Source organism: Nannochloropsis gaditana (genome assembly GCF_000240725.1).
Source record: "Nannochloropsis gaditana CCMP526 unplaced genomic scaffold scaffold722, whole genome shotgun sequence".
In the NCBI taxonomy this organism is placed as follows: domain Eukaryota; class Eustigmatophyceae; order Eustigmatales; family Monodopsidaceae; genus Microchloropsis; species Microchloropsis gaditana.
This window is the reverse complement of record NW_005803231.1, coordinates 1-14,979: the sequence shown is the minus strand read 5'-3', so window position 1 is coordinate 14,979 and position 14,979 is coordinate 1. Positions and strand designations below refer to the sequence as shown.

Below are 14,979 nucleotides of genomic sequence, written 5' to 3'. Positions count from 1 at the left end.
CCCTCCCTCCCCTCCCTCCCCTCCCTCCCCTCCCTCTTCTCTCTCCCGGTCACCTCGGCCTTGCTTGTAGTTCCCACCAGGGGCAAGCGAGCTGGTGGACGAGGTAAAGGCCCATGTCTCCAGGAGCATGCGCAACTCTCCTTCGTCGAGAGGGACGTCTCTTCTCCCTCCCGCCCTCTCTCCCTCCCTCCCTCCCCTCCTCCCCTCCCCAAGCCCCTCCTCGACTCCCTCTTCCTCCTCTGCCACCTCTTCCTCCCCTTCCCCTCCGGAGGGCAGGGCGATTGCCGACAAACTCAAACGGTTTTCCGTTAACGTCCCAGTTTTGTCCGTTAAAATCACATCCACATACGCCAAGGCCTCCTGAGCTTTGAGACTCTTCACGTAAATGCCCTTCTCGGCCAGAGCCTGCGCGCCTACCGCCAGCACGGCCGCCACCAGGAGAGGAAGCTCCTCTGGGATCGTGGCAAAGGCCAAAGAGAGGGCGGTGAGGAGGACTCTCTTCCAGGCACCGGTCCCCCTCCCTCCCTCCCACTCCCGCAGCGCGCCCACCAGGGCCCCCAGACCGGAGACACAGAGGGCAAAGAGAGTGAGTCGGCCCGCCAGAGACTGCAGGAGGGATTGCAAGGGCGTCCGCGGGGGCCGAAGCCGGCGGGAGTGACGGAGAAGGCCCCCCAAGAAGGTGTGGGGGCCAGTGCGGAAGACCAGCCCTAACCCCTTCCCGCGTACCACCATGGTGCCTGAGGGAGGGAGGGAGGGAGGGAGGGAGTAAAGGAGGGAGAAAGGGAGGGTGAGCGCATCGCCATGCTCCTTGGACGAAGCATGGCCTCGCGTGACTTGGGATCCCTCCCTATCTCCCCCCTTCTTCCCCTGCCGCCACCCCCCCCGCGGACCTGCATAGGCCTTCTCCTCGCTGATCAATACATCCTCGCCCGCTCCTTCCTTTCCCTCCCTTTCCTGGCCCTCCCCTTTCCCTCCCCCCTCGCCTTCGCCCATCACCACCACTGACAGCACGGACGACCCGGTCTCCTCCCCCTCTCCTCCCCCTCCCCCACCCCCTCCTCCTTCTTCCCCTCCTCTCCCTCTCCCTGCTCGCACGCCGACTCGTTTGGGGTTTGGAATACTCTCTCCCGTCACAGCCGCCTCGTCGATTTCCAGCGAAGACGCCGAGAGAAGAAAGACGTCCGCGGGCACTGCCTGCCCCGCCCTGTTCCGGAGGGGCCCAAAAAAGGCGCGAAAAGAGCGAGAGCACGAGGAAAAAAGAGGGAAGAACGCACGGTTTGAAAGCGTAACGGACGCTCAATACGGTGCTCTACACAAAGGGAAGCACGAGCGACAGGGTGCCATGTCCTGGCAGGATTAAAGAGCACGAGCCCCCCCCCGAGCTCGGTGGCTATGAGCTCCGTCTGCGCAGAGAGGAGACAAACGTGGATGGGAAAGGGCGTGAGGTCCTACCTGAGGACTACGAGGTCACCTGGCACCACCGTGGCCGCCGCGACCTCTATCTCTTGCCCTTCGTCTCGAAGCACAGCGGCAAGTTTGGGCACCTGGAGGAGGGGAGGAGGGAGGGGAGGAGGACGAGAAACAAAGGGAGCAGGATGCGGGGAGGGCACCGGATAACAGGATAGGTCTCAGATTACATAATTGTGTCACCTTCTCCTCCCGCTCTTTCGTCCGTCCCTTCCTCTTTCCCTTCCTTCCTCCCTCCCTTCCACCCCCTTCCTCACCGTTGATTGCAGCCTGGACAGGGCCCGCTTCGCCCGATATTCTGTGATTATCTCTGCGTTAATCATCAAGAAAATCACTACCAGAGCCGTGCAAGATTCGTGCACGGACCCGACCAGGGCATAAGCCACCCCGACCACCACCAGCAACAACTGCGGTCCTTCGTAGAGTTCTTTCAAGAAGATCGATAAATAGGAGGGCGCGTCGGACGTGCTGACCTCGTTGGGACCGCATTGAAGGAGTCGTGCTCGTGCCTCGACAGAGTATAAGCCGTGGGATACATCTGCCCCTAAGATATGGATGGCAGCATCCAAAGACAGCGGTGGGAGGGTGGGGTGCGCAGAGCCTTGCCGACTTTGTTCTCCTCCTCCCTCACCCGCCCGGGCGACAACCTCAGCGAATTGAGGGGGTAGTGGAGCTAAAGGTGGCAGAGACCTCTTTCCTCCGACGGTGCTTTCGCGAAAATAAGAATGAAGCGGGGGCAGGGAGATTAAAATCAGCAGGACGCCCGCCAAGATGAGACCGAAGACCATATGTTTATTATAGAAGAGGGAATAATGGAGTGGAACAGGTGCAAGAGCACTGTACAAGCCATCGGCCAGTAAAAGGACTCCAATGAGACCCGCTGCACCCCACGTGAGAAGAGTGGTAGCGGGAAAGGAGAAAAAGAACATGCTGCAGGCCAGAGAGGAGATGGTGAACGTGCGAAAAGCGATCAGAGCGGCGCCCGGACAATGTTCTACGGCGAAGAATCTTGATTGAGTAGGATGCTTTTGAGTAAACGAGCTAACAAAAAGGTATGATGCGTCCGTGTTGTGGCAAGTGGTGATGCACACGTGTAGACGGGCACTTGGACTAGCCTGCGGTGATTCTTGAAGGAAGATTCAGCACGCGATGAGAAGGGGAAGAAAACAACGGCTAAATTTCCTTCTAAGATCCATGAGATGACGCTTTTAAAGGTCTTGAAAATAAATTGATGTCAGCTGTAAGTTCAAGACGTGGTGCGACATTGTGTGTGGTATGCATGGCTGCTTGGAAAAATATCCAGGCACAACGCCGATGATTTAAATTTCAAATCCGCTGCCCCCGTCCACCGTTGGGAGGTTCAACGCCTCGTATCCAGCGCTTAGAGTGTCATGTATTTGGCATTCAAGGTTTGATTTAGTTGAGCTGAAAGGTACAATGGACTATATTCTGTTCCAAAATGTCTAAGTGCGCATTTATGGGCGTTTTTATGGGTCTCGAAGTGAAACATTTCAAAATCATGCATCAGTGGAATTGAGCACTTTCTGCTTTTCAGCCTGCTGCACCCTAGCATGAAGTAAGAGGGACGATTTGGTGAGGTTAAAGGCACAAAGAAATAGTCACTTTTATTCGATAAAAAGCAACAGCAATATCACTAAAGTCCATGATCATCACGTCTCATGGTAATATGGCTTAGGTGGGGGTCAACTCTGAATGCTGCAAGTAAAGATCAGAAGGACAGTATGATTAATTATTGAGGATGGGAGGCATGCACTGTGTCTCGTCAGCCTACCAAATAAGTTTCGTCACTGTGAAATGTCTTGAGTGCATCTAGAAGCCTTAAATCAGCCAGGCGACGATTTCACTAATTCTAACTCTCGGAAAATATAACTTAGAGCATAGAAAATAAAATGTCAGTAAAGCATTCCTCTCGCATAAGATACGACCTCTCCCTCACCCAGATCTTCGAGCAAGTCCTTTGTGGGGTCTTTTATTCCCCACTTCAACCTTTTGCTCCTTGGTAGGTGTCTGAGGCGTCTCTAGCCGCTTCGCCAAGCAAGTGGAATGAGCCCAACCACCACGATTGTGCTCGTCTTGAGGTTTGGCGATATGCTCTCCTGGGATGAACTCATGCCCGCACTCAGGACAATGACTGGATTTGAAATGAGCCTTGACTACTCGGAAACCTCTGCGTTTCATGTCGTCGTCCGCTGCAGCTTCCTCCTCTTCGCTTGTCCCGTGCCCGGTATCCGACAGCCGGGGCAGATCACGACGACGTTTTGCTACCGCCAGCGCATGGATCTCTATCAGCCCTTCTTGTTCAATCGCGCTTTCTTCTCCCTTCCGTGTGCGTGCCACTTTCTCCTGCCTCCCCTCACCTGCAGGCGTCGCTTTGACATGCTCCAGATGGACTTCGTAAGGAGATCCATACGAAGAATACATGATCTGCCTTTCTTCTGCCGTCTGAATTAACGCCATTTCGGCCCCCTCCAAATCAGCCTTGTCCAAAACTTTGTGGCGCTTCGCCCCCTGGCTCCGACGGGTGCTGTGTTTTTTGGTAGTAGAAGAAGAGGAAGACGGGGGCGAGACCCACAAATGGACTTTGAAGTTGTAGAGCTCTCTTGGCTTCTTTTCGTCCATTGTGGCCTGCTACCCGACGGGGGAATGAGTTTTTCCGATAGTGTGGATTGTGGATGCGGGAGGAAAATAACGAGATGGCGGGCTGTGAAGCGACTTCGCAGGTAGTATTCTGTGCATACATCTGCTTGAAGCCATTGAAAATCACATAATCCATCTCCACTAGCTAAGATATGGCCATACCCGTCCATAGAGAGAATCTGCAGTAATGAACATGCATAACAGTTTTTGTCCCCCCGGATCCCTTCTAAGACAGCTCCTCTGAGACACCTCCAGAGACCTCAACTACACGAACCTCGACGTCCTTGACAATAAATCCAGTCCCCAGCACTTCACCGCTTTTCAGTGAGAGACTTTTTTTCAGTTCGTAGATAGAAGGCATAATCTACATGTTTTGAAAGTTGTGAGAGGAGTAGGGCGTGCTGCCAGCATTGTTCTGTTGACAACTGCTCCCAATTCAGCCTTTTCCATACACGCAGGCGTTTAGACGAATCGATCGACCCCACAGTGAGCATATAATATTTGTTGCTACTTCAAAAGGAAAGGAGATAGGCCACTCAAATCAAAGGAGAGTCAGAAATGCACGGGGAAAAGTGACATGTTGCTGTTGTAGTTGCTGTAGGAGCTTTCCTTCCCCGCTAGAACTGGTAGAAGCATCGCTTTTTGGATTATGGCGACTGTTCTGATGTCACAGATCCCAGCAGCCACACCTGACCACAATATGACCATTTGCAGTCGATTGTACCTGCTCTGTATGGATTCTTGAATGTTGGGGTGTACAAAGAGGCTCTGCTCGAAAAGTATGCTGGCGGAGGGACATTCTCGTTTGCTGCTTCTACTGCTCTCCCCCGCTTTTGTCTGTTAAACTCTTGTATTTCCTCAGCGTGAAACCCTCATCGTGCTCCTAGAGGCGGAAGAGATAAACAAAAGGCGACCGCGACAACCACTGGTGAACTTAGTAGTAGAGTTTGAAAGACAAAAGAACAAACGATGTGTGCATTTGACATCTCTCATAATCGTTTCTTTCATCCTGTAGCGCAGGCCAATTGCCTGTAGTTTTTTTCTGTGTATGCCACGCAGGACGACCTTTCACATGTTCTTTATTGAATATTATGCCTTTTGTCACATCTGGATCGGCGTAAGCACCCAAACTAGCTTTCCATCACAGGCCGCCAGGCCGCCACTCTCTACCGATGTTTGTTAGTAAATAGATAAGATAGCGCTTTCTGGGCATGTGCCATGCCGAACAGAGATATCACCCGGCTAGATACACCCAAAGAGGTATCACCTTTTCCCTTGAGGAAGATCTAATTGCCAAAGTTCCGCCTATTCTGATATTAATCTATACCTTTCTTCTCCTTATGAGTACCGTCGGTCTTTGAGCACTCTAATTGAGAGCTATAGGACGGATGGCACGAGAGGGCGGACTTCCTGCCAACAGCGTTTGATTTGCTTTGAGGGATACTTTCCATTCGTGATATTGATTTCTGAGTAATGGCTGCCCAAGCGGTCTTCGCGCACCTTCTTTTCTCTACCCACTAGTCCTTGTAGCAATCACTTAGTACCTACTTTATTTGCACTTTGCCAAATTAAGCACTGTTACTATTCCCTGCAGCTATCCTTCAGCACATTCTGGGTGTGCGCCTTCTCATGTTAGTACTGCTACTTCCCTGGCTGCTGTTCCGAGTCAGTACTCACTTTTTGTGCGCTTTTCCACTGGCAACTTTAGCACTGGTAATACCTTGCTCGCTAGCATTTGTCTTCCAGCATTTCCAGCAAAAATCTGCCAATATTTTACGCAAGGCGTTTTCCACGTCCTGGAAGGGTTCAGTGCACTTATCCATTTGTCCTCCAACGTTGTCAGGCCAGAGTTCTTATTGTGTTGAGTTAGCAGTTCTACAACGCAATCGCACGCCCGCTCCATGAGGCCTCATTTGATGAAGGGGTTCGGGAAAGATGGCTCCAGATTTACCAAAGGGATTGACCCCAAACGGCACGTCCGGAAACGCGCACTCGACGAAGCGATTGACAGCTATTTCGATCCTTCCCTTGCCTGTATCACGCTGTTTTTCAGCTCACGCTTTTCTTGCTCCGTCGCTGCGTGTAAGGCTTGAATATCGTCGAACAGGTCGTACACTTCGTCACGCTCCCACGGGAATTGCGTCGCGTCGAACGTTGGGTCATCCAGCCGGGCGCATGGTACTTTGCAAATCCAGCAAGGAAAATTAGTCCTGCTCCTGCCTTTCACCACATAGTAACGAGGCCTCCCTGCTGTTCATCAATGCCATGGAGGGGATGACCGGACGATGTAAATAAGCAATCGATCGTCAGCAGCGCAGCCCTGAATCGATTTGTTGATCCCTAAGTCGTCCTAAGTTGATCTTTTTTGGAGTGACTCGTGTGGTTATGGTTATCGATCCTGTAATTGATGACAACAGATCGAATCGTCTTTTTGATGTCTTCAATGCACAAGACCGTTTCGATGATCACATCCCAGATATTTCAGGACCTCAAACATCCCAAAAGGATCCACCGGCTATTGAAACGTAGCTGCCCTCTTCCTATCGATCCTTCACACATTTTAGCATTTACGACACAAAAGTCTTAAAACACCAGCCGCATCCTCTCTACACATTTTTGCTCAGAAGTATCTGACTTCTGTGACAAACTTTGCCTTTTTAACACTAGCCGGGATCACCTTCACGAGAAACATGTTTTGTCAGGGTTAGGGTTAGGGTTGAGGTTAGGGTACGTGCTTTCCAAAAACTTATCCGACGGCGCCGGGAGGTTATTCGCAGGAAACTTGTTCTTTAAAGCTGGGAGAATATTGTGTCGGCGCACTGAATCGAGACACTAAACAAAGAATTTCTCAATCAAAATAGGTAAAAATTATGCGTGATAGAGCGTTGCATAATTTGGCATGGAATGCTATTACCTCTGTACTTGCTTGTCCCGTCTCTGCGCTGCTTCTCCGACGACTTTCTAAGACAATCTAAAAAACGCGACAGGTAGTGTTACAAACACGATGACACGCAAAAAAAATGCTGCAACAAGCAATATGTCATCGCAACAAGGCAAAATTGCATCCAATGCGTCATTAGTCCTCCTGCGGGAGCTTCTGAAAAACGAAGGGGAGGACAATATCGGTTGTCGTGATCCCTCAGACATTTCTCCCACCACTACCTCCGCACTCCTGCATCAGCTTGGCATCGGCGGCTTGGATGGCCCTGTCATCACACTGCTACGCCGGGCCTTGGCCTCTCGTTTGCTTTCCCCGGATATGGCCAAGAGGTTAGGCGTGAAGCATGTGCGAGGTATTTTGCTCTACGGTCCACCGGGCACGGGGAAGACGCTCGTGGCCCGTCAACTTGCTGCCCTGCTGCATGCCCGTGAGCCCAAGCTTGTCTCTGGACCGGAGTTGCTTTCTATGTGGGTGGGCAAGAGCGAAGAAAACATTCGGTCAATTTTCGCAGACGCGGAGCAAGAATTTAAAGAGAAAGGGAGTCACTCCGCTTTACACGTCATTATTTTTGACGAGATAGACGCCTTGACTCGTAAACGGGGTTCATTGCGGGACTCGTCAGGAGTGATGGATAGCTGTGTCAACCAACTGCTCTCGAAGATTGATGGACTGGCGGCATTCGATAATATTCTGTGCATAGGCACGACGAACCGAAAAGATCTGTTGGACGACGCGTTATTGCGGCCAGGGCGCCTCGAAGTTCACGTTGAAGTGGGTCTTCCAGACGAAGCAGGGCGGGCTCAGATTTTTCAGGTGCACACCAAAGGCTTTGCGACAGAAGGCTTGCTGGCCAGGGACGTGGACTTCCCGCAGCTCGCGCGCCTGACCCCAAATTTCACAGGAGCAGAAATTGAAGGGGTGGTGAAAGGTGGTCTTTCGTTTGCGCTCCAACGTCAAATCAGCACGAAGAAGAAGACAGAAGAGGAATGTCCAAGCCGAACCTCATACGATGATTTGTCCTCCGGCTTCGCCCCTCTACGCTTGTCCATGTTTGATTTGCTGCGTGCGCTTCGTGAAGCGAAGCCCCACTTTGGCGCCAAAAGCCAGCAATGGGCCACGCATCAACGATTGGGATTCATAGCATTCCGTCCCGAGGTTCCTGAGCTTATGCAGCGGCTTCTCTCCATTCTTGAAAGGGCTCGGCATGACGGTCAGCTTCCCCTCGTGACTATTCTCCTGCAAGGACCTGCTGGGGCGGGAAAGACTGCGGTGCTTGCTCGCTTGGGGTCGTTGGCAGAGGGCTATACTTTTCGTCGACACTTAACAGGGCAAGAACTGGCCAGCTTGGGTGAAGAGAGCGCCTGCGACGCGGTCGTACAGGCGGTGGAGGATGCCCACCAATGTCCTCGGTCCCTCCTCATGTTGGACGATTTGGAAGGCTTGATGCAATACGTACCTTTACAAGGCGGGCGCGTCTCCCTGCCTCGTCTGCACACCCTCCTTTCCGTCCTGGGTCGCCCTCCTGTCAAACAGTCGCGAGTGTGCGTAGTCTTAGCCACGACCTCGCTCGATGAACCGACCTTGCGTGCATTGGGCCTGTGGGAACGGTTTGGGATCAAGGAGGTCCTCCCCCTCGTCGAAACGGCTGACCACGTGGCCGTGCTTATGAAAGGTCTGGGAGGGGCCTCACAGCCACCTGGTGGAGCCAGAAAAGGCCCTTGGACAGTCCGTGAACTCCTCCAAGAGCAAGCGCTGTACGCACAGCACCGGAAACATGACGAGAAGCAGAACAAGATTGACGACGAGCAATAATGCGAGGAAAGAGGAGGATCTGATGATTACGTGACTGAAGGGTTAATAACCTTAAATTAAAAAAAAGAACCACTTCTTCGATAAAGACACGTATTATGGAAGGTTATATTGGACCATAATAAGGTCCGAGGGAAGTTGGGCAATAATAAAATGTGGAACGCGATGATATTATGACGCTCGACAAAGAACAGATGTACTTTGGAGTAAATGGTCCCTGTGGCCACGTCCAAGTCTAATGTTCTCGCAAGCACAGGCTCCTACATTCTCGGCCTTACCACATTGCTTTTAACCTACTACATTCACGCTCGTTCAAGGTGTGTGTATAGCGAAAATAGCTGCCACCCCATGATCTAATCCTATCTATTTCCAATCGTTTTCTTTGCCTGCACTCCTCCATCCGTCTTCAAATCGCATAAAGGACAGTGTACGAAATATTAAGCTCAAAATCGACTCGGCAAAATAAAAAGTATGATGCCTGATTACACGTAACTAGTTCACCCAATCTCATTTTGTATTGTTGATTAAAAATCATCCAAAGTCGTGAGATTTTTATCATCATTGCCTGATGAGTTGCAGACCTATATTGCACTGCGACGTCTCTCTTGACCCTACACACCCGTTATGACAATGATCTGATCTGCACTTTTGTACGATGCAGCCGTGCAAACCACCTTTTTCTCCCTTTGCCTCCCACGGACAGAGTGGAAGTAAATGGCTCTCCTCCCTCTCGCGCTCACACAGGATCAAGCGGACTGGAGCGCACTTTCACGACACATGCCCACATTATTCACCTTCATCCTTTGAAATGCCAAGCTCTTCCCCGCACGAGCCGTTTGATGTCACGCGAGGACACATGGCGTAGATGGTGGTGGAGGTAGTTGTTCCCCCTTCCGTCCGGCGCGCTCCCGCACTGCGTCAACTCCTCCATGACATTTTGCTCCGTTTGGGTGTTACAGAACTTTCTGTCCAGTCCTGTCCATTCTTCTTCTTTCTTGGAGTGGTTTGCTGTGGGGGAGAGACGCAGGGGCTGGTGACGCTGCCCTTCTATCACACCACCACGTCCCAGATTGTTGATGCGCCGGATTTCGAAGGCGGGGGGAAGCGGAGAGGAGGAGGAGGGGAGGAGAAGAAAACGAACCAGGAGAACCTCCAAGGCCGGGAGAGAGAGGTGCGGAAAGAGGACGGCGTTGCTCTGCCGTTGGAAAAGGGGATGTAGAGAGGTGTCAACATACTGCCTTCCCTCCTTCTCATCGCCTCTTCCTTTCTACCTCCCTTCTTATTTGCGGTCAGTCCCTCAATTCAATCTACAAGTATTCATGGCATGCCTACTTTCCCTTTCCTTCTTGGCCTGGAGCTTCCCCACCCACATCGGCGCAGGCACGTATGAGCTTGCCTCGTCCCCACTCACCTCCCATTCCACCACCACCTTCTCGAACGCGCTCAGGGCATGGGCCAGTAGTGGGGTGGGAGGATTGACTACGCAAAGACTTGCTTTCAGCACCCGTTGGTGGCTCTGAGAACGAGCAGATGACGAGGAGCACAAAGCCGGGAAGGTATCAAGGGAGGAGGGGGCTGTCGTCTGGGACAGGTACTTTTCGAGCTCCGCCACTACCTCCTCCTCTGCCTCCCTCCCGGCCGCCCCCTCCCTCCCGCCCACCTTGCCAGGAGTGGGGACCAGGGAGAGGACTGTGAAGCCCCCGCGGACGTTGTCTTGACGGTGCTTGGGCCCAGAGTGGTCGTCACGGGAGGCCGTGGGCGGGGAAGCGGAGAGTGAAGACGTCCAGTGCTCTTCGAACCGCACGGCATAAGATGTTTTGGGTTTTACCTTCCCCCCATCGCCCACCTCTGTCGCCTCTGCTCTCTGTGTCTCCTTTCCTCCCCTTTCGTCTTGTTCCCCGCTCCCGTCCCCGCCTACCTCCTCCTTCCCTTCCTCCTTCCCTTCCTCCCTCCCTTCCTCCTTCCCTCCCTGGCCTTCCTCAGAAACATCTGACGAGGAGTAGGAGGCGAAGGAGGCCACTGAGGAGGTCGTTGACAGGAGAGAGAAGACCGAATCCGATCGTTCCCTCCCTCCCTCCCTTCCACTGCCAGCTTTCGATGGGGGCTTCAGCAAAGCTCTACTGGCGCTTCCAAGTTCCCTGTAGTATGGAAGAAACACGCACAAGCTCAATTGCACCTTCAGATATATATATATATATATATTTCCCCCCTATCTTTGTCTTCGACGTTCTTCTCTCTCCCGCTCCCTCCTTCCCATGGCACCTGAGTAAAGCCTTGAGAAGGACCGGCGCATCTTTCTGAGAGGTCATGGCGTAAAGCCAGACGTTGCCTTCCTTGTCAGCCAAGCTGCTGGGCAGTGGGGGGCGCGTGCAGGAGGAAGAATGCGAGGAGGAGGACCAGAGGGGATGGAATTCCTGGTCGAGGCGGTAGCAGGCGTTGTGCCGGAGAAAGGGGCGGTGGGAGGGAGGGAGGGAGGAAGGGAGGCAGGAAAGCAGGTGGTCATGGGCAGAAAGTACAAGGTTGCTGGAAGACTCGTGGATGGGAGAGGGTCGATGGCGAAAAGCGAGTACAATGCCCTGCGTGGGAAAGAGGACATTTAGGGGCCAGGGAGTGTGGTTGGGCAATTCTAATCAAATCTCTGTAGCGTCCTTTTTACCCTCCCTCTTCTCTACCTTGGCGCCCGTGCGTAAAGATCGTGCCTGCAGCCAGGCAAGAGGAACGTAAGTAATGAGCAGGGAGGAGGCGTGGTGGCCTGCCATGCGATGCAGGTAGTCTTGGGCCAGCACCTCCAGCTCCTCGTCGCCGGCGACCCGGGCAAAGCCTAGCAGGTGGCTGCCATCCACGTGGCGGACAGTGGGGGAATCAGACATGTGGAAGGACAGAGGGGCGAGGGAGGAGGGGTGTGGCGTGTCAGAAGCGGGGGAGGCACGCCCTCCCATACCACAGTGGACTGTGCGAGTGGCTCTAGATTCAACGCCCAACCCCGCCACAGGGATCAAAACCCAGAGTTGCATCCCATACGCTGATCCTGATTCAACTGGTACCATTTTTTGGCTTGATTCGACACCTTATTGTCGTCATTTTATAGCTTTCAACCCGTCTCTAACTCAGTCTTGACCTCGCCACAACCGCATGAGCGTTTCCAGAAAGAGTCCCATGCCTCCCTCCTTCTCACAACCCTTCCACTCCTCCAGCCCCGCGCTCCCCCCTCCTTCTGTGCTCACCTCGCTTTCTCCCCACTGGTCAGACGCAAGGCATAGTAGGGGTACGTGCGCAGCAAGTACAGCAAGGGCCGGGCCCCTGCCTCCCTAGCCGCCAAATAGACGTCGGCAAGAAGGGCAGTGGACAGCGTCAGTTTTCCCGTGTACATAAATGTTACCAGCGCGTGGGTGACAGGGGCCGACCAAGGGACCTGGAGCCGTGCGTGAGGCCGGAAAATCCGCGACGCGTGACGGAGAATGCGGGCATGCAAGGCCAAGGGGGGCGGGAAAGCCAGGGCGCTCGTAGAGACGGCGTCAGGGGAAAAAGACGGAGGCACAGCCGGGTGGAGCTCCACGTCTGCCCCTTGACCTGACTCCAGCAAGGACTCGAGTGCATGCAAATGGTAGCTACGCGGTCGTTGGGAGGATGGAGAGGAGCGGGCCGCTGGTTTCCACAACGTTGGGTCCCTCGTGTCATTGAGCGTATCTGCCTCCCGCTGGAGTCCAGCCATGAATGCAACGAGTGTGGCGTCATCTGTTTCGTTGGTTGGCATTCCCAGCAGCGGCAGTTCCTCCCGATCTCGGTCAATTTCGTTCTCACCCCAGGTAGGGTGCTTTTCCTTTCCCATCCACCTACCCGACGCCGACAAAATTCTCTCCCCTGCCATTTCAGACGGAGTTTGGCTTTGAAAAGAAGAACTCATTTCTTTCATAAGCCAACATCCTTTTTGGTGGCAAAGATGTGAAATGGAGCTACCTAACCCAGTATCACAGGAAGCGGAGATCGGGAGGGCCCGTTCTGTTTGCTGTGCGTGTAAGGAAACGAGAAAATGAACGAAAAGTGTTAGCAAATAGGACATAATTTTGCTAATCACTCCTGAACGATATATTTCAAGCTTTGCGGCTATTTTGAAGGCGATTTTACGCGTATATGAGTGCGGGTATTGTAAACGGGCTTTGTGAGGCAAGATCCTTGCTGGGTGGTTGTGGGCCAACTACAACACACAATTTTAATTACCACAGAGGGAAAGCATGGACATTGGAGATAAGATAACGAGGAAATATACACACTCTGAAGTATGCACGTGTGAATCAAGCCGCTTCAGGCCCGTGCGGCCGTCTTTACTGGTTTTGTGTTGGTCCGGCGCAAGCTGTCAGTTGCTGCTGCTTCAAGGATTGACGTACCCCGAACTTGAATTTGATTTACCAACAAAAAGCAGCATTCAAGTCAATGGCCGTGAAGCTGCCAAGGTTAAGAAGAAATGTTGTGTGACACACGACACGGTTATTTTCTTACGCGTTACCATTGATCGGATCTCGATGGCTGACCGTACCGCATGGTTTGAGAACATTCTGTTGTTTTGTGGCGTGGTATGGTACTTCTAATAGGAGGGTGACGAGGAAGATAAAATCACCACTAGAGCTTTTTAACGAGATGCACGGACGATACTACTTCCTACAGGCCTACTCAAGCAAAGGAAAGATGCCAGCACAATTCCCGCCCTCGTTAAAGCGCCGGATGCCTGGGTCTTTGGCCCGTGTTCGACGGTATGGGACTGAATGCTCTCAGATGTGCCTAGACCTCAGCACTTGCTGTGGTTCACCACTCGTTATTTTCCCTCCACTCTCCCAGATACCTCGAAGAATCATGGGGAAGCCTCCAGCCAATGGACAATCCCCCAGGGTACGACGAAGCGCTAGGTGTCACAGCCAAAGAGGATAAGCCAAGGCGCTGGTAAGTATCGACTCACGTGACTCGTCTCGCATTTCCTTTCTCTACGTCTCCCGAGGTCGACGATCGCCTATGTTAAAGGCACTCTGTGTGTGATAGGATAGGATACATGATGCATGTTGCTGCGTGTTTGCGAACACGTAGCGGCGTGCAAGTCGTGTCATCCGGGCATATCAGTGCGTCTGCAAGCTTCCTGACCCCGGACATGTCCCCTCTAGCCTAATTTCCCCACTTCCGTCCCTCTCTTCTTCCACATATCACCCTCGCTCCTCAGGCGTTCCCCCTTGGAACATGCCCGCACGTGGCAGCGTGCGTTCAAGTCGTGGCAGAATTCTTTTGACTACGACAAATTCACGCTCGAAGGGGGCCTTGGCCGCGGTTTGGTCAGGGGAGAAGCCGGGGACAGAGCGGACGAAGCCTTGAAGAACGGATGGTCGCCGGAGGCCGCCCGAGTCCTGGTGGATGGGGACGAGAAGGAGGTGGAAAGCTTGGTGCGGGAGAAACTCCGAGGGTGTCGGACCGAGTTGACCGAGGAGGAGGTGAAGGAGGAGGTGGCTCGCCTCCGTAAGGAGCTTCGGGGGGGAAGAGGGAAACTGGAAGCCATGGCCACGGACAGGATGGATCTGGTGAGTGAAGAGGGAGGGAGGGAGGAAGGGAGGGAGGGAGGGAGGGGCTGATCGGGCAGACCTCCTTTTGTCTTGAGGAGGCTGAAGCCCCTCTCTTCCGAACCCCCTTTCTCGCTTTCCCTCTTCTCCGGATTATCTTGGCCGATGCGGGCTTCTGCTTTCCAGCTGCGCATCACCATGCAAGAGTTTGTGAGCGGCTACAAGGAGGGCCGGGACCACAGCGCGGAGGAGATCCAGGCGGCCATGACGACGCAGGTCTCGAAGAGGGAGGGAGGGAGGGAGGGAAGGAAAGAGGGATGGAAGACAGAATGCGACGGGGAAGACTTACTGCGTGTTTTGCCCTCCCTTTCCTTTTGTAGATACAATCCTTCAAGTCCCTCTTCTTGGAGGGAGAGTGGACAGCGGAGACGATCGAAGAGTACGTGTGTCCCCCTCTTCCATTCCTCCCTCCCCCCTCCCTAATTCCTTCCCTCTCTTTCGTCCTTTTTCCTTAATTTGGTCGGTTTCTCGCCTGCTTGGCCTCATATTTTTCACCAAGACCACGCC

At 53.2% G+C, this 14,979-nt stretch overlaps 3 protein-coding genes across 3 annotated transcripts; 1 reads left to right on the top strand and 2 right to left on the bottom strand.

The window, feature by feature from the left end:
- Positions 1–936: 936 nt before the first annotated feature.
- On the bottom strand, positions 937–2,396 carry NGA_0429700 (uncharacterized protein; the record flags this gene model as incomplete). Its single annotated transcript, XM_005853824.1, has 2 exons — positions 937–1,204; positions 1,834–2,396. Coding segments are annotated over 2 exons (831 nt in total), but the record flags the coding sequence as incomplete, so codon positions are not given.
- Positions 2,397–7,162: 4,766 nt separating this feature from the next.
- Positions 7,163–8,878, top strand: NGA_0429800 (uncharacterized protein; the record flags this gene model as incomplete). The annotated part of the gene is made up of 1 exon (XM_005853825.1): positions 7,163–8,878. The coding sequence occupies one exon, from the start codon at positions 7,163–7,165 to the stop codon at positions 8,876–8,878; it is 1,716 nt and encodes a 571-aa protein (XP_005853887.1).
- Positions 8,879–9,238: 360 nt separating this feature from the next.
- On the bottom strand, positions 9,239–12,133 carry NGA_0429600 (uncharacterized protein; the record flags this gene model as incomplete). The annotated part of the gene is made up of 4 exons (XM_005853823.1): positions 9,239–10,070; positions 10,287–11,013; positions 11,138–11,451; positions 12,125–12,133. The coding sequence occupies 4 exons, from the start codon at positions 12,131–12,133 to the stop codon at positions 9,672–9,674; spliced, it is 1,449 nt and encodes a 482-aa protein (XP_005853885.1). The 3' UTR covers positions 9,239–9,671.
- Positions 12,134–14,979: the final 2,846 nt, after the last annotated feature.